This window comes from Haliotis asinina, chromosome 9 (genome assembly GCF_037392515.1).
Source record: "Haliotis asinina isolate JCU_RB_2024 chromosome 9, JCU_Hal_asi_v2, whole genome shotgun sequence".
Taxonomy (NCBI): Eukaryota; Metazoa; Mollusca; class Gastropoda; order Lepetellida; family Haliotidae; genus Haliotis; species Haliotis asinina.
In genome coordinates, this window is record NC_090288.1 from 2,157,722 (window position 1) to 2,185,347 (window position 27,626).

Consider the following 27,626-nt stretch of genomic DNA (forward strand, 5'->3'; position numbering starts at 1 on the left):
TGCTAAGTTAGTAACTGGTACTTATGTGTGTATTTATTATAACTACACATGCTCAACTCAAATGGCGCTCTAAAAGTATTGTGATTGTGTTTTTTTTTCTTTTTATACCCTTACGTGGCCTTATTTACTTTTGAATAAACATGAATGAATAATTGGACAGAAGTCTTATCCTAATAAGTATAAGAGCGTCCGCAGTCATGAAGTTTAAATATTGCAGAGTGTGCCGCTAACCATCCTACAAACTAAAACATATATTTTCAAGAAAATAATGAAAATACTACACAGAGCATCTGAGACTTGTTTATTCATGGACATGAGTACGATGGCCATTTCTTTATAATACGGACACCTTGAGTAAACGACTGAGACAATATACAAGATGAGCAGACCAGCACATCCAGCACACCATCTTGGTGGACCGAGGAACGTCATCATTCGTTCTTTTGTTGGAACACACGACATGGCCGACTGCCATACAGCTTTAGAGAGTCCTTCCTTGAATGTTGTTTAAATTGACACACATCCTTATTTGAAGACTTAGTCGTTCGGTAGCGGGCTGCCAACATCGTTTCAAAATTCACACAAGGTCGGCGAGCTGCGACATAAACTACACTGAATAAACATATACGGTACACATTTGTTCATGTCTACGTTATAGGAAAATATATATTCCGCTGTCGTATTTGAATCATGCCAGTTATAATCACGTATAAAACATATAAACTTCACAATAAACAAACGTAAACGTATGAACTGGCTGTGTATATGTAAAAACCCTCGTCTCTATCACAGAATAAATATGTTCTTTACATGTAGTAATGCTGAATGTCACGTGTCCTCTTATACAGTATATGTACATCAAACATCAATCACATCTCATCATTCAAATAAGCCCAGCAATAAATAAAATTAATTGACAATACATCTACAAATAATTAATGAAAGCTATGAATAGAAATTTTCGAAAAGTATCATAATGCAATACAGTGTTGACGTCTAATGTATTTTATGATGTGCGAGCTACAAAGTAAGTACGGGTTGTCACTTTAGGTTCATTTACGAACGCAAGCAAAGTTTTATCAGTTTTGGCCTACCTAATATGTTACAATAAAGTGTCAGGCGAAATATCAGCCATGGAATCTGTCGAGGTATACTAAGTACGTCTACACAGAAGTGACGGATGTAACGAAGTGTGGCCCGAATGCATGAGGTATGTTTCATCGAATCGCGTATAGTGATCTCCGGTTAGGAAGAACTGAAATTAGTGGTCTCTTTGAGTCGTAGGTTGCGGTCTATTTTATAAAACGAAATTAATCTATAGTTTAAACTAGAACTGTAATGAAATCAGTTTCATTTGAGAGCTAATTGTATATAACCAGGTTGTTGTTCACTTGCTAGCTGAGGCACCATCGACAGTACCGAAACACGGCATTTATACAATGTAAGAATTGAATATAGAAATGAATGTTTTCTGTCAGTCATACCGAAGCGTCTTAATGCTGCTTAAAGATGAAGAGCATGTTTGGTTATCAGTAACCATGGAAACCGGGGTCCAGTGACAGCTATATACATGTGTGTAATAGTTTTGCTTTTTACTTGCTGGAATGTTGATCTGAAGAACGGCCCTTGAGTTTTAATATACAACACTGAAAACGTATTCCACCTTTCCACATTCCACGCTAAGCAATACAAACAAAGGTAACACTAAGTAACGACTGGAGTTTGTTTGTTTGCGACACTTTTACATACGACGCACAATGTCAAACATAAGCATTACCCTGTGATCGAAATAGTTTGCTTGACAAACCACTATCTGCTTGACATTGGCTCTGGGACAGAAGAGACCAGTATATCCTTGAAGAACGATTGGAACAACATCCGAGTTTATCTGAGGAAATCGCTACCAGATAATTAACCCCTATAGATATTTCACAATAACACTAGATCCAAACACTTCAGGTGCTAGAGTGCGATTTTAGAATTAAAGATTTAAAATTGCTAAGTAAAGAATTTGATCCAAATATATAGGATACTTGAGTTACCAACAGATCAGGCATTTCGAGATTCTTAAAAATATAACGAGAACCAGAGAGTTATGACGTTTGCATGTAAAATGCTTTTGAATATATAACTAAATAAAAAAATATTTCAATGTGCTTCAGCTCTTGAGTATAAAACTAGATCCCAAGATTCAAGATGTTTTACATTATATCCAAATACCTGAATCACTTCAGTATAAAAGTAGATCGGAAGATTGAAGATGCCGGAGTAACACTACCTCCAGTGAAAGAGAATGGGTTGATATAGGTCAATAGAAAAGACGAATGTTTGAGCATAATATCAGGTAAAGTCAGTGTCCACGTCGGGTTACAATCGACTCCCATCATCCAGAAGTGAACACGAAAATAAGATGTAGTTTAACCCACAAAACTCTAACCACTGGCGTGACGACATGGCCGTCATGGTGCTTTTAAGTCTTGAATTCCGACAGTCACGTCCCCAGCTAGAAATGGCTATCTTCAGTCCTGTTCATTATCCCAACATCTCACACAGAAGAACCTAATCAGGCTGAGCTCGTTTGCCGCTATTAAGCATTGAAATATATTTGATATTGGATACGTGTACACATGAAGCAATATTTATATCTGAATAGGGCACCGGAATGAATAAGCATGGAATCCAAGTGCCACATGGATCGTCCAAATAGTGCCTCACTAATAGGTCTTACTGGTTAATGCTTTTTTGTTACAAACACCGTGAGGATGTTTCCTAAATGTGCTTTAGTACCCACAAAATACATTTTTTGTTTCATAATTATAAAAAAACAAATCCAAGAAAACATGTTGTTTTGACCTATACAGGTTTAGCAATTTGTAAGACATCAAAAATGGTGTAAGTATCTGAGATTGATAAGTGAATGGCATGCCCATACGGATGTTGATGCCCGAGATGATGAGCGTCGCTGTGTTTGACCCGGTCACTGACCCTTGTGCCGCCACAACCTTGCATTACAACTGTTGCGTGGTTGTCCACTCTGGCTTAACACTAGGGCAGCCAACTAATGTCATTGCTACCAAACCCTTCCATACACTTGTACAATGTTCGTTTGCCGATACCCATATGTACACAAGTTTAAATACTGATTGCTTTTGTCAACGCGTTGCACATTCGTTGCTAAATTCAACAGCTTGTAGATGAGTATTGTCCAGTCATAAACAAACTTGCAGGTTGTGGCCTTGTCTTTGTGAGAGGTCTAAACAACCTTCAAAACTAGCTGTACTTGTGGAGATGTTCCTGAACAGTCTCCTATGTCAGGACAGCAGATGTCCATACATGTCCCTTCACTGTTTGATTGGTCGTTGGCTGTTTGATTGGACATGTGCACAGAGTGTCCTATCACTACCCCGTTGTTTTTTGTTCCTTCATTGTGCACACGGATTCAAATCCACCATATCCAAACGAACACCAAATTCTATAGGAAACACTATACAAACAAAACATTACTTGAAAACTGTAATTTTGTTTGACGACACTTGAACAACGTCCAAATCATGTCAAACATTCATAAACATTCCCTGTGATCTAAGAGACTCACACAACTTCACAACACTAAAATAAACCGAATCCTCTATATCTCGGCTGGACGTTGGTTCAGTGAGAGAACTCGTGAAAGACCAATATGGCCTTGATGAACTTCATATTAATGATATCTTTGACTGTTTGGCGTACACGCAGCGTGTCATGTTCCTATGACTATGCTGTACTTTTGGTGTCCCATGATTTCAAATCCAATTCATCCGAAGTATATATCGTCTCTGTGTTGCAACTATGTGACCCACAAGACCACCATGCAGTGACATTTGGCCGATATTCGCTGATATACTGTGTCCACTGGCGGTCTCTTCCTTCCTTGTAGCATCCACAGCAATCAGGTCAGAGAGTCCAGAACTGATGCCTCATCCTCAGCATCAGTTCAGGCACATCAGCATCACTCACACCTTACAAACAAACTCTCACACAGGGTCTGTGGTCGTCACAGTATTCTGGGCACGTAACTTTTGCATTCGTCTCCTCCCAAAGAAGGCCGCTAATAAGCATATTGTCGCCAGCACTGGGAGACAAACAAGGACGATACCTCCTGCTAGTGTGCCCTTCCGTCTCGCCTTCCCACCATGGACTATTAACATCACACCTGAAAGATAGGGAACAGGAATACTATAAAGAGACTGCATACTGTCATTCGCTGATATAGTTTATTGTACGACGGTTATTTTGAGTGTACGTTTGATCGCATGCTGACAAAGATCTATGTATGCTGAATATTTGTCAAAGCAATTCAAAAGTACTCAGCAAGCGATTTCTATCGAAACGGATCCGGATGAACTTTAATTCATGTGAAGAAAATCTTCGCTTATACACATTATATCGTACGGCCACCAAATACCCAGTATATCGCCTGGTTGTGGCAATCCTTGTGATGCATCACATGACTCACCTCCAGGGAGGGCGATGAAGGTCAGGAAGAGGAACAAACACACCAAGGACACCACGCAGCATTTCTTGCCTAGACAGCGACTCTTCTGGCGGACGTCTGGAATCAAATTTGACCATATTACTATCAGCGCTGAGGTTTGATAAATATGCTGAATCGCGTGACAAATTGGTCGAGGTGGTAACAAGCCTGTCACTGAATTCGTCATTGTCAAAACTAAATGATAAATTCATGAATGTCCCTAGGTCTTTAATCACTCAATTCGTCAATATCCAAAACTAATGATAAATTCATGATCACCTCGAGGTGTTTTAGGTTTGTTGCTATAGTATTTGAAACTGGGGACTCTCCAAACAATGATCAGTGAAGAGATATCATCACACAGCTGTCTGGTACGTCAAGAACGCCAAGAGCTGTGATTTACCATTTCCTTCATGTTTCACTGCTTTATGGCTGGTTTGTTGATAATGACACGTAACTTAATTACAGCAATTTGTTTATCTACTGTCGGCTAACGCCGCACTTGACGGTATTCCAGCTATATGACATACGTGAACATACACGTGTACAAGTTACATCAGTGACCAATATTGCGAACAGTGGGTTTGCGTCATCGGCGAGGGTAACACGCAATCACGTGAGCGTTCCTTATGACAACGCTTCCGACGAAGAAACATCTTACGACAGCGCCGCTTACGACATCTTTTACGACAACGCCTCTCAGGACAATGTTGTCTAAGCTATCGCCAATGAGGAGGAAAGGAAGTAAAAGGGTAGCATTGGGTTGTTCATCAGTGAGTAAGAAAAGCTTGTTTTACGCCGAGAGTTCAATATTCCAGCTTCCTATGAGATAAACACCTGAAATGGACTCCCGACATTATACACATGTACGGAGTTAAACACGTGTCATAGAGATGAGTGACGTAACGTCGCAGTTAGGCGGTTTGTTCTCGTCCTGTGGTGTTAATAATAATCACAACAAATATACACCTATAAGTATTATTCACCGGAAGTACAGTAAGAGCCGTGGAAGCGGATTGCGATAGTACCGGAATCACCGGAGTATCAACATCGAGTGTTATACATGTATACATTTTATAGGAGCACAGTGTGAGATGGATTAGAGAGCTTACACAACTAGCATGACGGAAAACGTTATATTCATACCTAACACGATTGTCCTACCTTGTCAGGGCACAGAGGTTATAACACAGGCCTCACTGAAAACACTCCGACATTAGATACGATACATCATACAGTATCATGGATGTGGCGAATTTTCAGTTACACAAGTAGTTACATAGTGATCCTTCTCGTCATGTACTGGTCCACTCTTGTATCTTGAACCGCTTCGAATCTCATGGCATAAATGGTTTCATAAAAACTGCTAGTTCTTCAGTTTAATGCTGCCGGGTTTGACGTCGACGCAAATGTGCAAATGTACGGACTGAAGCCTTTACGGTAAGAGAGAACACGATGTACACAGCCCGTACGCCTCATATGCAACAGTTACAAGAACATCCCTGAGGACACACTAAGTACAACTGACAGCTTCGAGTCCAGTATGAACTACATAAGTATTATATATTTTGAACCGTTTACGGGCCAAGTGGATAGAACACCAGCCCACCACGTCGAGAGTCTATGGTTCGATCCCCGGACGGGTCATACATGTACCACACGCTAAAGGGTGACACGTGATGTTTCCCTGTCGCGACGTTCGGGGTGAATCAAGAAGTAGTCGGCTCGTATTCAGTACGCAGTACGTGTCTGTGTAACCACGTGAAAGCCAGCACTACAAACTCGTCTCGCTAGTACAATCACACTTCAAATCACATTCCCTCAATACTATCAAATTAAATCACACCACATCACACACGGAACGATGACAAGAAACAATGCTCGTCATCATCGACAACGACCCTACCTCTCCCCGACATCACGAAGTTATGGCGACTGGGCTAGCTGTTTTACGATGTTCTGGCACTGTCCGAACCTTGGTCAACAATGCGCTCGTCCATCGTAATGCCACATTATCCCCCGAGACTCCCGTAGCCGCACATCCGCCGCGACAACCGAAGGGAAAGTGGGTCACATGCCATGCACAGCATTACTACTTTATCGTCACACAATCGCCTTTACGTCTAATCACCTTACAAGAATTGGGTAATTATGAAAATATTTCACGACAAACATGCATGAAAGTCCCCCTGCAACAATTACGCTAAACAGGAACTCGAGTAAGAAAGCAATGGCCCCGCTTCAATAGCCCTTTGTTGTATAATCAGCCTTATACGTCAAATAATATAAGCGTTATACAAAGCATAATAGCTTCAATTAGATGATGCCCCGCCCATACGATGTCTGTTGGCAGAGAAAACATGTGATCATGACTTGCTTGTTCATAGTTGAGCCTCATACGTACGTCCCGTAACAGACCACGTCGTTGCTGAGATGAGTAAATATATTAAACTTACATGCCTGTTATATTCTAGCTCATGCTGTGCACATAGAACTATCAAAAGTGGTCCTATGCAGGGTATTGTAGTGAGTGAATGAGTTTAGTTTTACGCCCCACTCAACAACAGTCCAGCTATGTGACGACGGTCTGTAAACAGTCGAGTCTGGACCAGACAGTCCAGTGATCAACATCATGAACATCGAGTTTGACAGATGGAAACCGATGACGTGTCAACCAGATCAGCAAGAGTAACAATCCCATGGCGTTAGTCCCCTCTTACGACATATATGCTTTCCTGAAGATCAGTTCGAACCCGGATCTTCACGGATCGCAGGACATTGTAAGGTAAACGCGTCGGTGTATTATTAATTATTTCCTATTTTTTGTCTTTTGACCATCTGCTTTCCCGTTTAAGGAGCCGTTGACAAGATGTGCTACTATTTTCGCGAACATCTGATATCATCATTCTTTCATGATGCTCCAAAACATGCATATAATACACTCGAGCTAGACATGGAAAATGGATTAAAAAAATAATAAACTAAATAATAATTTATGAAAAAAAATAAATATCAGACTAGGGTTTTTATTACCTAGCCTTGCCTCTTCTAAGGATAGACTTACTATACTCGTAATAGCAGAAATATGCATTTTCCTTTTGATATTTTGTATGATTATGGTAAGACCTTATTTTGCTTGTGTCCCTACATAGATTTTACATTCATAGTTTGACGCCATTAGTGTTTCACAATAGTGTGAACAGCTGGCTGAGCGGATCGAAGCCAAAGCTGGGATCAGCCTATTTGATTGACGTGAACTGCAGTTAGTGCCAGTGACAAATATTGAGTAATCAATGCGATAACGATCCAAACTAAATCGCGTTTTTTTACTGAAACTGATTATTGTGATGTGTTTCCTAGTCAATAGTTAATGCTGATCGTCACTCGGATTCGACTCTGTATTGTCAATATTCTGATAAAACCTACAGTCACCCAGTCAGTGGAGTATGACATTGCGCAAATATTTCACCATACAGCCAACGTGGTATGAACGCTGTAAGGAGTTTACGTAAACACACCTGTCATAACGCATGTATGTAATTTCACGGAAATGTTACCGCGCTAAAAGTATCAATGACTTTAAGATAAGGAATGTGAAACAACGATCTTGCGGTTAGCCATATATGAATATTAACACACATGCAGTCGCTAAAATGATAAGATGAACAGCTTATCACTGAAGGTGATGATCTAGATATAGGACAGCCCACGTGGTACATACATGTATGTCAACATTATGAACATCATACATTACTGAGTTTATACTAAGAAGTGAAACACCATTTGACGACTGCAGACAGTATAACGATACGCCAAGAGGGAAAACTCCATACACTGTACTAAATGCCACGCGTAACGTGAACATGCTTGTTTACACGAGGGTCACAACGACCCGTATATCCTGTCTCCCCGTCGCCACGCCCACCCCACACATCTCTCCCTAACCCTGCTCACCTCTCCTTGTCTCGCCCGTCATGGGCTCTGTCTCACTCGTTGTGCCCGCCATTTGGAGATGCGTGTGAGCGTCCACACAAGATCCCTATAAACACTACACACTGACACGTATGGTGAATCTGCCCTTCAAGAATCCAGTCTCGGGCTCAACCATGAAATCACGCCCTGCCTGAATAAGTACAAGTCTCGCTCGGTTGGTCAGGACTATTTATAACTGCGTCAGATCATCTGAAACAATAATATCTTGACTGCTATCGGGATTTCTAAACCGACACATGACGTCACACTGACCTCTTTAAACTGCAGTGCGTATGACCTCTGAATCGATTTTTCGACAAGCGATCTGAGAGCCTTTGCTGGTAGACGAAAACGATGTATTTGCTTCAACGGGTGTGAGAACCTTCATGGCAGTTCCAGATTAGAGTCTGTGTTGATTCGAGATCCTTGTCATGTCTCTCGGCATCTTTAAGCGGCTAGGTGACCCATGATAATCTCACGACTCGAGACAAATATTTTGTTTCATAAGAACCTAACAGATGGAGTTTGTGTCGCTCCCTAACCCATGATCCATTTATCCGGGAATGTGATTGGGGAGACTGGGCCTCTAGCTGTACATCTAGCCAGTACTGCAATCTCGCCCTGGCGTGTAAACAATACAATTACCCCATAATGTCATCAGGACGTGCACCCATCTGATGAGGAAATGCCAGGGGCAAACCCGGGAGTCTGATGGACAAATGTCAGTCGTTGGTCGCCGACGCCATGTACACTGCCCAAGAGGGTTATTTTCTATGTTACTAGTTTGGTGGTGAGGATGCTTGTCGTAAGACACTAACGTGATCGGGTGGTCAGCCTCGCTGACTTGGTTAACACATCTCATCGGTTCCCAGTTGTGTATGTCGATGTTCATGCTGTTGATCACTGGACATGTGATCCTCACACATCTGCTGGACTTCTTGAAACATGATACACAATGTAAGACGCATGGAGCAAGGACACGCCCCTTTAAACAAGGGGAAAGTTTCCTGAACATATCAAACCCTCTACCTATATATATTTTACAGAGATAATCGGATATGTCTTTAAACAAGGGGAAAGATTGCTGAACATATCAAACCCTCTACCTATATATATTTTACAGAGATAATCGGATATGTCTTTAAACAAGGGGAAAGATTCCTGAACATATCAAACCCTCTACCTATATATATTTTACAGAGATAATCGGATATGTCTTTAAACAAGGGGAAAGTTTCCTGAACATATCAAACCCTCTACCTATATATATTTTACAGAGATAATCGGATATGTCTTTAAACAAGGGGAAAGTTTCCTGAACATATCAAACCCTCTACCTATATATATTTTACAGAGATAATCGGATATGTCTTTAAACAAGGGGAAAGTTTCCTGAACATATCAAACCCTCTACCTATATATATTTTACAGAGATAATCGGATATGTCTTTAAACAAGGGGAAAGTTTCCTGAACATATCAAACCCTCTACCTATATATATTTTACAGAGATAATCGGATATGTCTTTAAACAAGGGGAAAGATTGCTGAACATATCAAACCCTCTACCTATATATATTTTACAGAGATAATCGGATATGTCTTTAAACAAGGGGAAAGATTGCTGAACATATCAAACCCTCTACCTATATATATTTTACAGAGATAATCGGATATGTCTTTAAACAAGGGGAAAGATTCCTGAACATATCAAACCCTCTACCTATATATATTTTACAGAGATAATCGGATATGTCTTTAACCAAGGGGAAAGATTGCTGAACATATCAAACCCTCTACCTATATATATTTTACAGAGATAATCGGATATGTCTTTAAACAAGGGGAAAGTTTCCTGAACATATCAAACCCTCTACCTATATATATTTTACAGAGATAATCGGATATGTCATTCTGAGTTCCTAGGTAAAAGTACGTGGTGTAATACATCCAGGTTTCATGGCGGCACAGAAAATGGAACTACCCACAACCTGGATACCTCATGATGATAGAATAGGGAATATACCACACTCCTTGGTTTTCAATATTAACATCAAACAGGTTAGTCATATCGTCGAACATGTAATTTGTTTCGTTTGCCGACCACATCTATGCGCAATATCATCAAATCCCACTACTATTTGGCCTCCTGGGCTAATCAGCATCCATTTCGACAATAATCAACGCTTGTTCAGGTGATAGCAATTACATAAAGGGGCGGTTCGATAGCCCCATGATTAAAGCGTTCGCTCCTCAGGTCGAAAACAAGGTTTCCCAGTGTAAAGGTACAAAGTGTAAAGCCCATTAAGGTGACCACCGCTGTGATATTGCTGGAACATTGCTGAGAGCGGCGTAAAAAACATACTCACTCCATCACTCTGGTGTCCACAGTATATATATATATATATCGGACACACATTTTGTAAGCATGCAAGTCGCTCGTTGAGGTGACATATATCTAATGCTTGTCATGCACCAGCCCGTTAATTATATCCCTGGCAGAGCAAAAGTCGACATTCCAGCCTGCATCAACATCCGTAAACACGTCTCGTATTTCGGGTTAGCATACACTTAATTCATTTCTCCCCAACCCCTGTAATCCCTCCCTCGGCAGTCTTCTTCTGATGAGACGTAAACTCTCATTGTTGGCAACTCACTGTGGCAGCTGGGTCAGATCAGCGTCAGAATACTGATGTTTGATACATGCACATGCTTGAAACGGAAACCTGGCCAATTTCTAATTCAAGATAATTTTTTCCTAAAATGCTTTGTAAACTCAGAATCGAATTCATCCAATCACGAATACTAGTAGACACACTGAAGAGTGCTGTGTTGAAGGTGTCTGGTATCCATCTGTGTGTCCGACAGACCCCGACAAAATACAGGTATATTCAGGAAACACCATGCTGGATTATATGGCAAGTCTAGATCACCACAGTTTCAGAAAGGTTTTCAAAATGAAGAAAGTCTTTGGACGGCTATATATTACGTTATATTATTGCCATCTAGGAACTGATTTCTCTGCAAATATTTGATTTCAGAGACTGGATCATAGTCTAAATGCCCATGTAAAACTGCAACATAGTACAAGCAACCACATGAACATGACTGCTGAATCTCTAACTGACCAACAGAAACCAATCTCGCCTCGCCTCACCACCTGTAACACAAAGTTCACGTCCATGCCAGACAGACATAACCAGCCCATGTGTAGGTGTTCATATATACTTTTGTAATTGTTTAACTTAGTCGCTGATCAGCCATCTGAATCAATTGAAGAGGCACTGTAAATCTCTCTTCTTGTCGAATATCGTCAATAGAATCTAAGTTCATCGACGAACAGTCAGCACCAATATCCCCGTGAGGAACCTCACAACACTAGACCCGCCATTAATGAAACAAATGTCAAACCTCATCCAACATGATGGAATTGTTCGTCAATATGTTCCAATCTCCAGAGACGAGGAAATACGATTGCCTTTAATTTAATCCCTAAAGTAACCAGAGACGTTCATGATACTATCACACTCTCCGGGTCATTTAAACAGAAGCGACAGTACTGGCAGATTGTAGGCATTGTGGTTTTAGGGATCCAGTTACGCTTGCCTATTGCATTACACGTACCACAAACGACCGCGAGACTATTCTCAGTAGTGTTCATTCTGAGTTGATTTCATGTTGGGTTCGAGAAAATAACCCCGACCTCAAGGAAATTACCGGGTTCGTTTTTAGCCAAGACAGTCTCTCAGCTGATAGCCTGTTATCATGCATTCCTGTAACTAGTCGCTATAAAATCTTCTGTAGTTTCAGGTTATGTGAAATGACAGACAGATATTCGCAGGATTTCCTTTTCTGATTTCATTAGGCCCAAGAAATCGAACTCAGATTTGGGAGGAGGGTGATTTGCTGGTTGACTAGACGGATGACACCTCAGATTATATCCTGACTTGATGTTTCATTACGTTTTGTAAACTTTCCGATCTCCACAACCGTTTTATCAAATAACACAGACACGACCAGCTATCCGAGTCCTACCTACATTGTGGTGTACTGCGACGAATGGGACAGATATTGACCATACAACACACACATCCATCACTATATACTGGGATCACTTAACGTGAATATTTACACTAAACTTAGTAGTGTTGTCCACCATTATGTGCTCTGATTTCCCCGGGAGACGCCCTTGTCTCTGTATAACATAGATCTGATGCAGTCACACATTTAGAACTGAGCCCATCGGTCTTCATAAAGAGTCTGAAATTGAATAACAAACTCGCTTCCGTGTGTTTTATGCCGCTTCAGCTGGAATTCTCCGGATTTAGAAGTATACGTTACTGGCCTCTTTACATTGTCTGGACCCGACTACTGACTGCTTGTACACAGACTTGTATTGCTTGTTCACAGACTTGTACACAGACTTGTACTGCTTGTACACAGACTTGTACACAGACCTGTACTGCTTGGACGCAGACTTGTACTGCTTGTATACAGACTTGTACGCAGACTTGTACTGCTTGGACACAGACTTGTACTGCTTGGACACAGACGTGTACACAGACTTGTACTGCTTGGACACATACTTGTACACAGACTTGTACTGCTTGGACACAGACGTGTACACAGACTTGTACTGCTTGGACACATACTTGTACACAGACTTGTACTGCTTGGACACAGACTTGTACTGCTTGGACACAGACTTGTACACAGACTTGTACTGCTTGGGCACAGACTTGTACACAGACTTGTACTGCTTGTACACAGACTTGTACACAGACGTGTGCTGCTTGTACACAGACTTGTACTGCTTGTACACAGACGTGTACTGCTTGGACACAAATTTGTTACGAATCTGGAAAAGGGTTTGTCGTTATAAATCTGCTAACATTTTACAATCATTGACGCAGGGTCCGGGAGCAAAAGACATTTCCTGTTATATGCTATCATCGTTTGAGTCAGTATTTACTCTATTTTGACTAATGTGTATTTCAGGTGAATATCGTGCTGCCGAGAATGTACATAATTCTTGACAGATTTTTCGGGTTAATATTCTTGATCAAATCATTGCCGACATACATCATGAAGCATCTGTAAAATATCCAATTAAAGCGTAAAATTGCAGATGAATGAAAAATGATCGAGGATTAAATCCGGAGACGATCATGGACCATTCACGTCATTGCAGTGACATGGGTTAGTGGTGATGAATGGGGCATGTGCGCTACACATGTCCCATCTGAATTAATTTCACAGGATGGATCACAGTTTTATACAGTTTTACGTTTTCAACAAATAATTGTAGCTCATTGTTGAAAACACCATGTATTTAAATGTAATGATGGTTAATATATGTACCTCGTTATTACTGATTCATCAGTACCGTACACGATAACTCTTCATAAATAAAGCGCAATGCATTGATGGCTGACAATCCAGATCAATACAAACACAATCTGGGTTATATTTTGCATTCCGTACTTGAACCTACATGGACCTAAAAATAACCGAATCTGGGACAGACAAACTAGTGTGTGATATTGTGAGCAACAATACGCACTGTCGGGGTTCGATGACAATTAAGCACCTGGTTAGTTTGTGCTACTCTTTCGACCAGTATATATAGCAGGAACCAATCGTAACACTTAGGCCACAGTGGGGACGGGTCATGTGTTGGCTGCCAGTACAATATGCCTTTTTGTACACTCTATTCTGTACTTACGACAGCTCATCAGAACAACGCACACACCGTATCCTCACACAGTGTGACAACCGTGGGTCCATTACACACTAACATACATACAGTTAACACAGAGCGATGTCAATATTATCACACATTTATCGTGTCAACATAACAAAACACAGTTACCGATGCTTGCCCTGAATGATCTACCGCAAGTCCTATATTCTAATATACACACACATATACATGACAAACAATAGTTTATCTGGTTCAAGCCACTTCAGGCAGACTCCGGACGCTGAGGATTATTATCGAGGCTTAAGTAATCACGGTTTTCACTATACTAAATGTCATCCATTGTCCTATGTGAACATTTGTTCAGAAACAAAAGCTGATTTCAGTTTGGTGGGACAATTCAGTACGTGTACGTGCAGGTACATCGTATGTCGGAGAGAAGATCGATTTCCACGGGTTTTACCGTTATGTGCTTATATTGACGATTGCAAATGACTGTGTAGAAATCAACACGTATAAAGCAGATTTTCTTTATTGCATTCCTCGTGAATATACATTGCTAAAAACGTACACAAAAAAGTCACAAAATATCCCTTGTATAATGGATGGATAGTGTCCCGGCGACACGCCCGACTTTCTACTGTGTTGAGGCGCTTTATTATGCCTTAGACGTCTTTGGGTTTGAATCTCAGCGTCTCCTAGATTATGTCCATATCTCGTTTACTAGCATTCAAAGGGTTTCCACCTATGTCTGCTCTTGTCACCAAGTCAGGACACCACAGCAATACTAGTCCCAAGGATAGCCGGAGGTGTATCAATGTTCTACAGAACTGTAATTCTACAGCATGGTACTCTGTAGGATAACTGAAATACTTGAACCCTTCAATACCCCCACTGTTCCTTGTGTGCTAACCTAAAAGTCAACAACTACCTGTTCACCTTGACACATCGGTTATTTATGACTGTCAGGGGTAGAACCAATTCTAGATACATATTCATGGAAATCTGAAATCCAAACCCATCACGAAGGAATCTCTCATTGTACAGGTGGCTGTGAAGCGTGTCATCACGTACACGTATTTGCAACAATAGTAGAACTGCATATGACGGGGCCTGGTAAAACAACAACTCGTGGGTGGGTATGTCCAAGAAAAAAATGGGAAATATACACCTGTAGTGATCCACTGTCACTGATAGGCTCATATGTTCCCGAATAGTCTGTCCTCGGAGATTCATACTGGTCCTCGGAGAATCGTATTGACCTTGTCATCGGTTCTTGAATAGTCGCATTGTCTTTGTTATCGGTGGTCCGAGAATCATATTGACCTTGTCATCGGTTCTTGAATAGTCGCATTGTCTTTGTTATCGGTGGTCGGAGAATCGTATTGACCTTGTCATCGGTTCTTGAATATCCGCATTGTCTTTGTTATCGGTGGTCCGAGAATCGTCCTCGGACATTCATACTGACCTTGATATCGGTCCTCTGGCAGTAGTATCGGCCTTGATATTGGTCCTCTGGCAGTAGTATCGGCCTTGATATTGGTCCTCTGGCAGTAGTATCGGCCTTGATATCAGTCCTCGGGAAGATATTATGGGTAAGTCGTAGCTTGTTATCGGTCCTCGGAGAATTGTCCTAGTCTTGTTATTGGTCCTAGAAGAGTCATAATGGCCTTGCTATCGGTCTTTGGAGAATCGTATTGGCCTTGTTATCGGTCCTAGGAGAGTCTTCTCGGCCTTGATACCAGTCGTCGGACAGATATGATGGCCTAAGACGTGGCTTGTTATCGGTCCTCGGAGAATCGTATTGGCCTTGTTATCGGTCCTAGGACAGTCATATTGGGCTCGATATCGGGATTATCTGTGGCCAGCACGACCGACCATACAGTACGTTAACTGGATAACAGGAACACATCTTATATTTACACGCGAGACCTAAAATAACAATCCATGTTTCCCAAAGACACGCATTCAATAAGTGGTATGGTTGGCGATGTGTGACATCGTGTTAACGCTGACTGGCGTGCAGAAGTGAATATTTACAACACAAATAACCCCGTGGGGAGAATGTTTAATTGAAACATCACGATCGAGTCAACTAAAGTTGACTGGACCGTTTGTACAAGTGTTGTTTCAGGAATGCTAATGCACTAATTAAACCATGGCAATCTCCAAACACAAATCAATAATCTTACAACTCCGTATGCCATGAGGTTCTTATCCAGCCAGTGATCATCATTGATCAGGCATCACTTTGATCCGAGATGCTTGATGACTTACGGAAGTGACGAGTACTGAAGACCCTCAAGCTCTGGGTCGCAGGAAGACGACGACACCAGAGACCATAAGAGAACTTGTGCGGCGTCTTGGCGATGATGAGGTCATTTCAGAACTGACCTCATTTCTTGGCGTATATCGCGTTATAGAAGTAAGAAACTACATGTATATATGCATTTGGCATCTACAAAAGAAACGGAAAGTCCAAAGTCATTTCTCATGAAAAAATGCACAATGACAGTGCTTAAAATGGTCATTGGTCATTTTCCACACTGCCCAAACCAATGGACAGCATATTTCGCTGTATGGATTTTCCCACCCTAGATTTCAGACATACTGGGTGCTACGGGGTATCTTACTGATTCCCCCAGCATGTTCAAGGGTTCCATTTCCTCAGTGGGTACAAATTTTTAAGCATATTTCTGGCGACCCACCCATGGCATTACAGCAACGCCATACTCACTCGCACAACACTTACTCAGTACTGACCACCATTAAATTGCCGAAGCAATTTGATTGGAGACCTGTAAACGTATATCTACCTTCAAAGATGTCCAATATTATTTTTTCAAACACGATTAAGTCATGTTTGGGGAATAAACAAATGACGCTAAATAATTTACTCTGAAGCCCAATCAAGAAGCAATTGCTATCGGAAACCGATTTGCAAATAACAAGAGACTCCACAAAACACTGAGGGTACAAGCATCGCGTTGCCATGGAGCTCAGACAAACCAACAGAATCATCCAATTCAAGGCAGCTACAAAGAACAGAAGGTATTCGTGTGGAATAGAGGTATTGAAGAGCACATTTATCATTAACAGAATGAGTGAAGATCAAATGCATGATTTATTAATTTTTTATTGAGTCTTTATAATGTTTCGTTGTTGCAAAAGGTACAATCGTATGTCATGTGTGTAACTTAAAACAACAAGACTTTTTCGAAGTTGCTGAGGGTTCACGCTTCAGTAGAGTTTTATTTGTGATAACTAATTAGCTTCAAGGAGACCTTCTTTATTGAATTTATATGCTGGATTACATTCTCTCAGTAAAGTAAAGATTCTAGTACTTTTGTTGGATTGAGTCCCATCCGGGATTTGAACCTCGGAGTTAGGCAGCTCATCTCCAGCACTTTGTGGGTTCTAATCCCGGATGGAACTCAACCCAACAAAAACACTAGAATCTTTACTTTACTCAGGACTTCTAATCCCCAAAAGCCATTGGTACTAGACCTTCCTAAGTGCTAACATCAATTAAATCAGTCTGGAAAGAAATATGTCTTCATCCTAAGACCTGACGTGTCTTTGACGATGCGCAGTGAGATTTAATAACAAAATCCCATCAGACAGGGGTCCAATTTTGCTCTTTTCGAGCTTAATTAGAGGGGACAAAATTCGACTAGCGTTAATGAGTGTCGGTTTACCTATTATTTCCAGAGCTGAAGGAAAGAGATGGGTGTGGACACTTGTTCATGGTGCTACAATAACAAGGACAATGGACTATTGTTTTTGGATTGACAGATAATAGGAAGGGCGGGGTCTGTACCACATCCTTGTCCATGATTGTGGTCTATAGTCATTTAGTTCCAGTCATTAAACAGGCAGCGTATGAAATGATTCTTGTTGAGGGTTATTTTGTCAAACAAATATCATCAGTAATCAGTATTTTCAAATGTTTAGAGGTATAAACCTAACAATACGGTTTATGTGAATCCCACAAAAGTGTGTGCGCAACGCGTATAAACCTTAGTAAACCATGTAATATTGATGTCAATTATAAAAAGGATATGAATGACAAACTCCTCGTCACGATATGACTGACATATTGCCGATGTGACGTTAAATATTAACTCACTCACTCATAAACTCCATTATAACTAGAAACACGAGTTTATATATTCTAAATGGGATATAATTTCACCATTCACACCTTACGTTCATAGGCTTGATTCAAATGGAGACTATCTTGAGCCGAATCGTTGCAGACGAACATGTCTGAGACGTTTCGTGTCAAATTGTCACCTATTAGAACTTCAAATCTCAGTTATCTGGAACACCATCTCAATATTTCCTGTGTTTCTTACTATCAACATGTGAGACTAAACAGCATTCCACACACAACGTCAACATCTAGCACATGACAAGAACCAATTATGTAGCCACATACTGTCGCAGACTGCATACTGAAGCCTGTCCCTCTGATTACCGTTATTAGGAGCAAGGAAGCAGTGAGTGATCCAAAACAATCACGTCGGCTATAGATTTCTTCGCTTGGTCACTGATTATATGAAATCTTAGATCCAGCAAGAGACGTTGTTCAGAGGCCTCATCTTAATCTGTCTCAGTCCCTGGCAGTTCCGTATTATCCCTAGTGCTAAGGCTAATGCCTAAGTCCAAGACGAAGGAAATCTAGATTTCACCAGGCCCTCCCTATTCACTGTCGGTCCTTTCAAATAAAATAGGACTCTGTTTGTTGCAATCAAAATTATAATATAATCAGGGACTAAGGGTTAGTCTTGCCTCAACACTTCGTCACCTCCATAACCTCCTGATACCATCGCTTCATCATCTTAACAGTCACACAACAGCTTGTGACGCAAACGAACTCGCATCGACAGAAATATGGTCACTATTGGGGTCTTTGTATTATATAGAAAGAGTGCTAAGACCAGGGCAGTAACAATATGTACCTTCATACTAGTCTTTTTTCTCTTGTTTTCCCGTTACAAGCCCTTGTGGATAGTGACTCATGGGTGACAGATTTGGACAGCCTGACTCCTAAGAGTTTTTGGGACTTCAGTCCTGTCCTACAACGAAGCACATGTGAAACAAGTGGTGTTACATTCGCCGACTGCCTCTCTGCACCTAGCAGTAAAAGGGTACCCAGTCGGATAAGGCAGTCATATGACTTTAAACCGGGGTAAAAAAAAGTAAATTTTTCCGCCTTACTTGCACTTATCGCCACTGAGCATTCTTGAAGTGTATATTGGCACGCTACAAATGTCTTTGTGACATGACAAAGATGTTGACTGAATTGCAAGCAGAAACTTCGAAAGATTAAGGACATCTTTGTCGATTTTTGTAAAAGTGATTTTGGTGCACGTCAGGAAATCGAGTTGTATGGTTTAGACGTGGAGAAGATGTTATACCTTGCAGACTGAGCCCGACAAATCATATCAGATGCTGCGTTGAAGCATGAGATGATTAGCGTCCTCTGTGTAATCACCAAGAGCAACATTGCGTGCCAAAATTGCATCACCGTGGGCCAGAGTTGCAGATTTATCATGATTATGAGTTTTGTCAACAGAATATCCGCGTGAATTCCTCAACGAGCCGTCTTGACACAATGGACAAGTGTTCCGAGACGAGGTCGGTCAAAGAAGGAACAATAAGTGATTGTGTGCAGAGTTGAATCTTGCTACTGCCGACACGTACATATCATCTAGAATGCAAAGGTTCCGGATATCGGGGTTCCACTGGAGTCGACCGAATCGCAGGAACATCTCTCGCTGAAAGTTGGACTCGCATGTATCGGGAAACCCCGCACACCGGAAGAAATTTACAACATCCAGAACTTCCCTATTAATTTAGGAAGTGACGTCACAATCTTCATTTCCCACATCATTGACATCAACCAATAATACCTCGCCCACCCCTAATCGTAGAGGATTAATCACTCGAATCGAAGCTTAACTCACAATAACGGCTCCGACTAAAGGTATTACAGCCAACTGTCGTGGGTCTTTCTTCAGGACGGAGTTACAGCACAATGTCGCCGTTGTCGTTGTTGAAGGGATCCTGACTATCTGCACGTGTGCTGGGTTGATCGAGCACCAAGAGAATATCACCGTAAGGCTGAAGAGGTCGTTGTCTGCACAGATACAGATATGTACCACGGGTATAACGAATACAGGAATGTAACCTAGGACCGGTCTGTAGCCGGGTCGCTTGGGAAGTTCGGCTTTGGGTCGTTAGGTACAAGACAAAACCAATGGTGATGATGTTGTGAGTTTATTATGAGGCTGTTGCTGAAGTCTTATATTTTAACTGGAGTGAAGTACAAGAAAGGTAAGCCAAATGAAGTGGACAGAGGGACACAACAGCCAAACAGAGGACAGGTAACACATCAAAGGAAGCATTTGATGTGACCTATAAATAGCATAGGGAAATCCCAGAGCATGGGTACTGATTACAAAAAAAGAATAGAGGTGAAGGGAAATCCTTGTTGACAAGGCTCCAGGAAACAGATGAAAAGGTGTTAAATAAGAGGCGGCGTTGAACGGACTACATAGAACAGATGAACTTTTGACATATAATGATATGAAAGACGGCTGATGCCACAAATGATGAAAGGTGAACATTGGAGAAAGATTAGAGAAAGAACACATACCATAATATATACATAAAGTCCAGTTATCCCTGCTGTAGGCCTTGGTGCTGGTGTAGGTGCTTTCAACGGCAAACGTTGATTGTGCTGATACTGAAGCAGCAGGAATGTGTCTGACGGCTGAGTTGCGGGAAGTGTCAGCCTCTGAAACGTCCAACATCCAGTTGGGACGAGGGTAATTCCAGAGGGACCGAGACAACGCAGCGGAAGTGTCCAACACATTCAACTGAGGCGTTGAACTGCGTGGCTTGAGAACTGGCTTTCCGTGTGTATCAATCGGGAGAAACATGTTCGGGAGAAGATGATATTCAGCAGTCCCTTCCTTACGTTCTTTTTAAAATGTGGGGGTGAGCACGTTCATATCAAATTGGAACAAAATACGTTTCCGTATACACCTGTGCGGCCCCGGACGTGCCTTCTGTATACGGGGGAGTATGTAGCAGGGTGTGAAGTCATCCCACAGATGTTGTTTTTACCTTGTCAGCTTGGTGACGGGGTTAACCTCTTTGGTCGTTCGAATCCCAGCACAGGACTCGAAAATTCTGCATTCTGACGTTTTCATGATCTGTCACACTGTTGTGTCAGATACATTTGATTACTTTAAATCATTTGTAACTACTCGTGTCATTCCGACAAAGCCGCATGACGTCTAGTACAGCTCCCGTGGCCATGTAAAACTCTGCCCTCTCAAAGCGAAAACGGGCATGGAGATGAAAATAGTCTAGTACTAATACTGTTACCAAGTAAAGATAACTCTGTATTTCTAAACATGGCTCCTAGAATATCCTCTATCTCGTGGGCAAAACATCCTTACACCAGTGTAAATATGTTTCAACATTCAAAGGTGCTGATCTCTTAGCTCAAAGTGTATGTTCCAGTTGTGATTTGCCTAGCTTAGCGAAGTTTCAACTGTGCCACCATTTTCATGCTTCGAAATGGTTGGTACTGCGCGCGGCGCGGTTTGACATGAGTCTTGGCAATAATAGGGGTAAGTCTTCTTGTAGGTCACGGAGAGAGACGAGTCGTTACGAAAGTGTGTTACATAATAAACGAACACTCAGAGTAACTAATATTTCGCTTTGGACTCCATGTTTTCCATATAAATAGTTCTCATTCGTCATTTGCTGGTACCGGCACCCGGCCATTTGGCATTTTGACACGTACATCAAAGTAAACCATTTAAGATAGATAAAAATGTATGTTACACATTTATCACACGTGCAACATCATCAATTCTTGCACACATACATACGTACATTCAAGCATGCGTCAAGCTCACCCACACTCACCCATTTATTGTCACACCCACCAACAGTCACGACCACCCACCTACGTTAAGAATACCTCAGATATCTCAGTTCTTGCAACCGTAAAGCAATGATCTGCGACAGCGCTATTATCACTGGGCTAAAGGAGAGTGTAACGTTACGTCAATGTAAACAACGGCGGTGTCATTGTCCTATATGACGTCACTGGTCGCGATGTCAAAGGTCGCGGTGACCCAACACAACTGACGCTTCGCTGTCCCCTCTACCCGACACCGATCGTTAAGTTAAAAGAAATCATGATTACTCGGGTATTATCCTTGACACATAATTAGGATGAAAACATGTTGGGATTGGTACATTAGTCACAAGTGGACGAAACAAACTGCCTGGCAGCTAGAGGCGTAATTTAAGTTTTGAAGAAAATATTATTAAAATAAGTCTGAATAAGTCGTTTCCATCATGCGTCATTAAGATGAGGTAACGTTACCGCTGTCCTATATAAGTTTCGTAAATGGTTTCATGGAGGTGTATGTTTTATCACCCGCCAATTAGCGCCATAACAGGCTGCAACAGCTTGCTCCATGCCAACCTCAGCTATCTGCTCCGTAATGGGGGAAGAATGTGAGCAATGAGGACGCGGGGTTTGTGGAGACCGGGAGGAGCTGTCGACAGATGGATGCATAGGTGTATGACAGGTGCAGCGGCAGGCCGATTGTCCAATATATAATGTCACAGTGACCTGTACAATGTCAGCGTAACCCGGGGTTGCTGGTACATTCAGTGGCTGGACAGAAATCAGAGAGCATTCTCTGCATTGACTGTGCTGAAGGTTGTCTCGTAATCAAGCAAACATTACGATGTTTTTACGACACTTTAGTGACTGAGTGAGTTTAGTTTTACGCCCCACTCAGCAATATTCCAGCTCGATGACAAGTCAATGATCAAGAGCAACATGGGTTACTGAGGATGTAAATAATCGAGTCAAATGAAACACGGGTTGACAGCATGTGCAACAACTCATCGCAACATTGTGTCCAATTAATACACATATTCCAGCAATGTCATAAGAAATACCCACGGTTGAAATGGCATGGATAGAGACGCTGCATAGATGCGTGGTGAGAGTTTCTACTACCTGCGTGTTGGCATGTATAATGGAAGTGAGTGAGCAACTGTATTTTACGCCGCTTTGGTGTATTTGGCGATACCCTTGACCATGGGATTTGTGCCCACAAATCTAAACGGTATTCTGAAAACACGAATTCTGAAAACTACAGAACTACATGCTGTCTGCGAACATTAATTCCAGCAAACCATACAGACTATTACGGTATCTTGTTTCTCTCATAAACCATCATTAGTTCATCAACACAGGCTGTCTTTGTGCCATGTTTTTAGTGCCATATGTTAACTGAATCACATAGTTTACGTGACATTAAGGTCACACATTGGCGAGGTTATTAAACTTTTAATAAAGAGATTCTTGTTACACTTAAGTACACATAAATGAAAGTCTTCAACTCACATTTGAACGCCCACATCAAATAGCAAATGTTTTGGATGGAGGTACTACAAAAATATTCATGGAAACAATAAATGACTATGTTTCCCCACAATGCACCATATACACATTAGAATCTCATTCATATAAATACAGCTATCGGAACATTATTTAATTATAGAGAGTGGTTGAGTATAGATTTACGATACCTTCAGCGCAATATCCCAACAATATAAAACCTCTGATACACCTCTCCGGATTTATAGAACATAGCCTTGCAGACAATCGAACCCGGACTCTCGGCGTGACGAGCTAACGCTTTAACCGCTAGCCTACCCCTGCTGTCCCATAAAACATGTTGTAGTCAGCCATAACAAGGTTCGAAGCTGATCACTGACTGATTTTTATAAAGGCTTCATAAATAAAATGTGTAGTGCTTGTTAATGTGACCCAGGATGGATATAAGCAGTACTTGAAGACTTCAAAGCCTTCCAAAATGAGGAAACCCAGATGTAATCTGAGATATACAACATCAACTATTCCTTATGAGCTTTATTTCAACGTGGTCGTATAAATATCAGCTAATGTCAATATAATACACATGATACATAAGGTCACAAATCACATTGGCCACCAGAGAAGTGACGCGAGAAACATGCAAAGTACTGACACTTCATCGCAGTTAATATTGTTTTAACTGTTTGGGGTAACATTCTATCAATATCGCTGCAGGGCCTAGGAAATTCGCCGGTGTATTTACCATTGCGCCATAACCATGCGACGTGCGTACGGAAACTGCGCCAACCAAAGAGGCTTATAACAATATTCTCTCATTCACTCACCTCAGATTGAGTGAGTTTATTTTTACGTCGTTTTAGCAATATTCAACCAACATCACGACAGAGAACACCAGAAAAACCGGAGAATCGAACACCTGTCTTCGCCGTGACAAGTGAACGTTTCAACCACTGGGCTACCCTACAGCGTCTGTCACCTCAGAATGTAACAAACTATGTTGATATATGTTTTATTACCCGCCCGTTGAAGATACTGCAATGTAATATTTTCACTTCAGTATTACACTAGTGTAATACCTCTTGACGTATGACGTCAAAATGGTTCAAAGTTGTGACGTCACAATGCTAATGTCGATATCGCGATTTTACTAGACCTTGCTTGACTTGAAAGCTGAGAGTCTTCACACTGTAGGCAATTTCGCCGCAGTTTCTGTCAATTTATGTTGGCGAGTAATAAACAGAATACTAAACTCGCTTCCGTGAAATACCATTTTCATTAAACTTGTTAAAGATTGAGTATCAAACTCGCTTTCGCTCGTCTGATACCAAATCATTAACTCGTTTAACAAAAATGGTATTGCATGGAAGGTCGTTTAGTATCCTCTATATATTGCCATACACACACCATCCGTCACAAACTATACACGTCGCTCTGAAATCGTGACTCAGAAAAACTTCAACAAACAAACCAACACCAATGTCATTTAGACATTCGGTTTGTTTTTATGCCATACATTGAAACTCCACATCAATGACATGGTGCGAACAACAGCATTAAATCACATCTTGACAGATAGACAATATCAGGCACTCGCAATACGGGGTGCACATGACAACACGAATGCTTTGGTATCGCATTGTCATTAATTTCCAATGAGTCGGACTCAGGCCTCGCTCTGTGCTCACGGACTTATACCACCTAATTACGACACGGACAACAAAAATGGCTGATAATATTAACAACTCACACATGCTCGGATTTGAATGACTGACTTGTGTAATTTTCACAGATATCACCAATGAACAATAACGTATACGGTGTCGTTTTACGAACACAATTCTGTGATCGTTTCGCCAGTGTGGTGTTGGTGCATTGCAGACTGTTCATGTATTTCTCAATCAGGATTCAAAATCAGTCTATGCATTAAAACCATCCCCTTTCATGCCTGTATCAGCGTTTCAATGTGACGCTTCGACCAGGGCGGTTCATACCCCATGGTGTATAAGGATAAAACCAGGATAGATATATTAACATGTAAAATAAATGTTAAACTATTGTGATACAAATATGCGAGAACCGTACGTTCAGGTCCGTTAATATTTCCTCCTGGACCAACTGCTGTTATAACACAAGGAACGACATAATGGACAAGAGCTATCAAACCAAATGAAAACGTGATGTATAGGTAACTTCAGTGTAGCGTCCCTTGGCCCTCCAGGACACACATGATGATGGGTTTGAATCCAAGGAATTAGTTCATGGTTTGTCAGCACCATATCTCATACTTGTTCATTCCACCAAAGTTGTTATTTCACATGAAGATGACAGACAGCTATAGCTGAATTACTGACAGTAACTCACTGACTCTACCCTCAACACGCCTGATAGCATGAAGAAAGCGGGTGTTATATGTAGTGACAGTGTAAGGTACTGAAAGATGAGGCTAGTGTCTGAAGGTATTGCATGTCACGCATGCGGGTAATGCGATACCTATAAGCTCTATAGCGCGACATGAGTCATGCAAGATGTAAGTCGCTGGGATAAAACATGTCCGTCAGTCACAGAACTCTACAATAGAAGACGTGACTCATGTATGATCATGTTTTCAAGTCGGATATACACAGGATATGTTGATATTTCTGTCAATCATAGCGCCCGTGTTGTATGTGAAATAAACAAGCTTTTAGAACTGTCTCCACTTCATAAGTACAAGAAAATTAAGAAAATATTAAATGTGCAACCATTTATTGTAAGGGGGTGATAAATGTTCGCGACGCTGTTGATCCTCTCTGACAACATATCTGTCACCTGATACAACCGCATACATGTACACTTGATGTGACTCATTCAAGATCGAAAACAAAAAGGGCAGATAAATAAAGTACCAAAATTATTTTTGTGACATGATCATGATTCCCCTCGTTCGTTATCGGTTCTCTGCCCGTCCACAGACACAAACTAGTGCAAACTATAAACCTTATAGACGAAAACATCGCTTTGGTAAAAATACTTTTATTGATAACATTTTGCGGTTTGTCAACATAAACTATGCTACTATGTAGGGACCGGTGATCGTCTGTGTTTTATTGTTCTTCCATGTGTTGATGATCTTGACTGGACTCCCATTATTCCGTGGTCTCACTCTAAGTGCAAACTTCACGCTTTGCTGCCCACATTCACAGCTTCTCATTCCATACACACACGACCAGTAGTGTGGAGTGTACATTCATTAGGTATATAGCAGATCAATATATGCACTCGGTATAAACTTAAATTGAATTTGGTAGCCCTTATTAAAATCATCTTTGTGTTGAGCATTTGGCTAATAGCACGGTACATGTGTTGGTTGAAAATATTCATTCTGAATGAAGAACAAAATAAAAATTCAGTTCTCACCTTCTTGTAAATCAGAAGTGCTCTCTGATCTTCGCTTCATCTCAACGTCTCAAGTGACTACCTGACCGGTCTTTGTCGATGTTCTTTGCTGTAGTCGTCCAGTATCACATTCCCACAAGGGTGTCGTGTTCAACAAATGCGACTATATATGACTGCGAAAACCGTCACTGAAAATCACTTGCACACAACAGTTGTTAACTTGTCTGCGCTAACAACAGTTAGTCTGCATGTTAGTTCCACACACAACTCTCGTTTGCTACCTCCCTGTGATTGCCGTCTGCTTCCGTCGCCAATCATGTCGTCTGCTTTTAACTCTGTCGGCGCGTGCGCGGCCTTAAACACTGTCGTCTGCTAACACCGAGTGAGCATCATGTAGATAATAATATACATCCGTTATCTGATGATGTGAGTCTCGATAAGACCGTGTTCACCTGTGTAAAACTACAGGTGACTGCTAGCTACACACAACGCTCGTCTTTGTTGGACAAACCATAACGCCGACTCGAAGGGGATTACGCGTGAACTCTTCCTCCTTGTACAGCGGCCAATGAACTTTACGCAAAGGAGCGCTATAACGGGGACGTGATCGTAATTATG

The 27,626-nt window shown here is 41.3% G+C and overlaps 2 protein-coding genes across 5 annotated transcripts in view; one reads left to right on the top strand and one right to left on the bottom strand.

Annotated features, from left to right (window-relative positions):
- Positions 1-27,626, top strand: part of LOC137297123 (myogenesis-regulating glycosidase-like) — a 100,720-nt gene that overhangs the window by 8,146 nt on the left and 64,948 nt on the right. The window lies entirely within an intron of this gene.
- Positions 286-27,556, bottom strand: LOC137296912 (uncharacterized). Of its 3 annotated transcripts, none has more exons than XM_067828806.1 (3): positions 8,468-8,702; positions 4,496-4,591; positions 286-4,192 (listed from the first exon to the last, which is right to left on the bottom strand). In XM_067828806.1, exons 1-3 carry the CDS (start codon positions 8,517-8,519, stop codon positions 4,014-4,016), a joined length of 327 nt encoding a protein of 108 aa, XP_067684907.1. In that variant the 5' UTR covers positions 8,520-8,702; the 3' UTR covers positions 286-4,013. The 3 variants fall into 3 exon arrangements, with proteins under 3 accessions (XP_067684907.1, XP_067684908.1, XP_067684910.1); XM_067828807.1 differs by lacking the exon at positions 8,468-8,702 and adding an exon at positions 27,030-27,556 and having other exon boundaries at positions 287-4,192; XM_067828809.1 differs by lacking the exon at positions 8,468-8,702 and adding an exon at positions 6,420-6,487 and having other exon boundaries at positions 289-4,192.

Bases quoted from the DNA above. Each gene is read 5' to 3' on its own strand.
- LOC137296912 (XM_067828806.1), bottom strand. From the start codon at position 8,519: ATGGCGGGCACAACGAGTGAGACAGAGCCCATGACGGGCGAGACAAGG. The intron at 4,592-8,467 runs GTGAGCAGGGTT...ATTTGATTCCAG, and splicing joins GACGGGCGAGACAAGGAGAG to ACGTCCGCCAGAAGAGTCGC. The intron at 4,193-4,495 runs GTGAGTCATGTG...CCTATCTTTCAG, and splicing joins CTTCATCGCCCTCCCTGGAG to GTGTGATGTTAATAGTCCAT.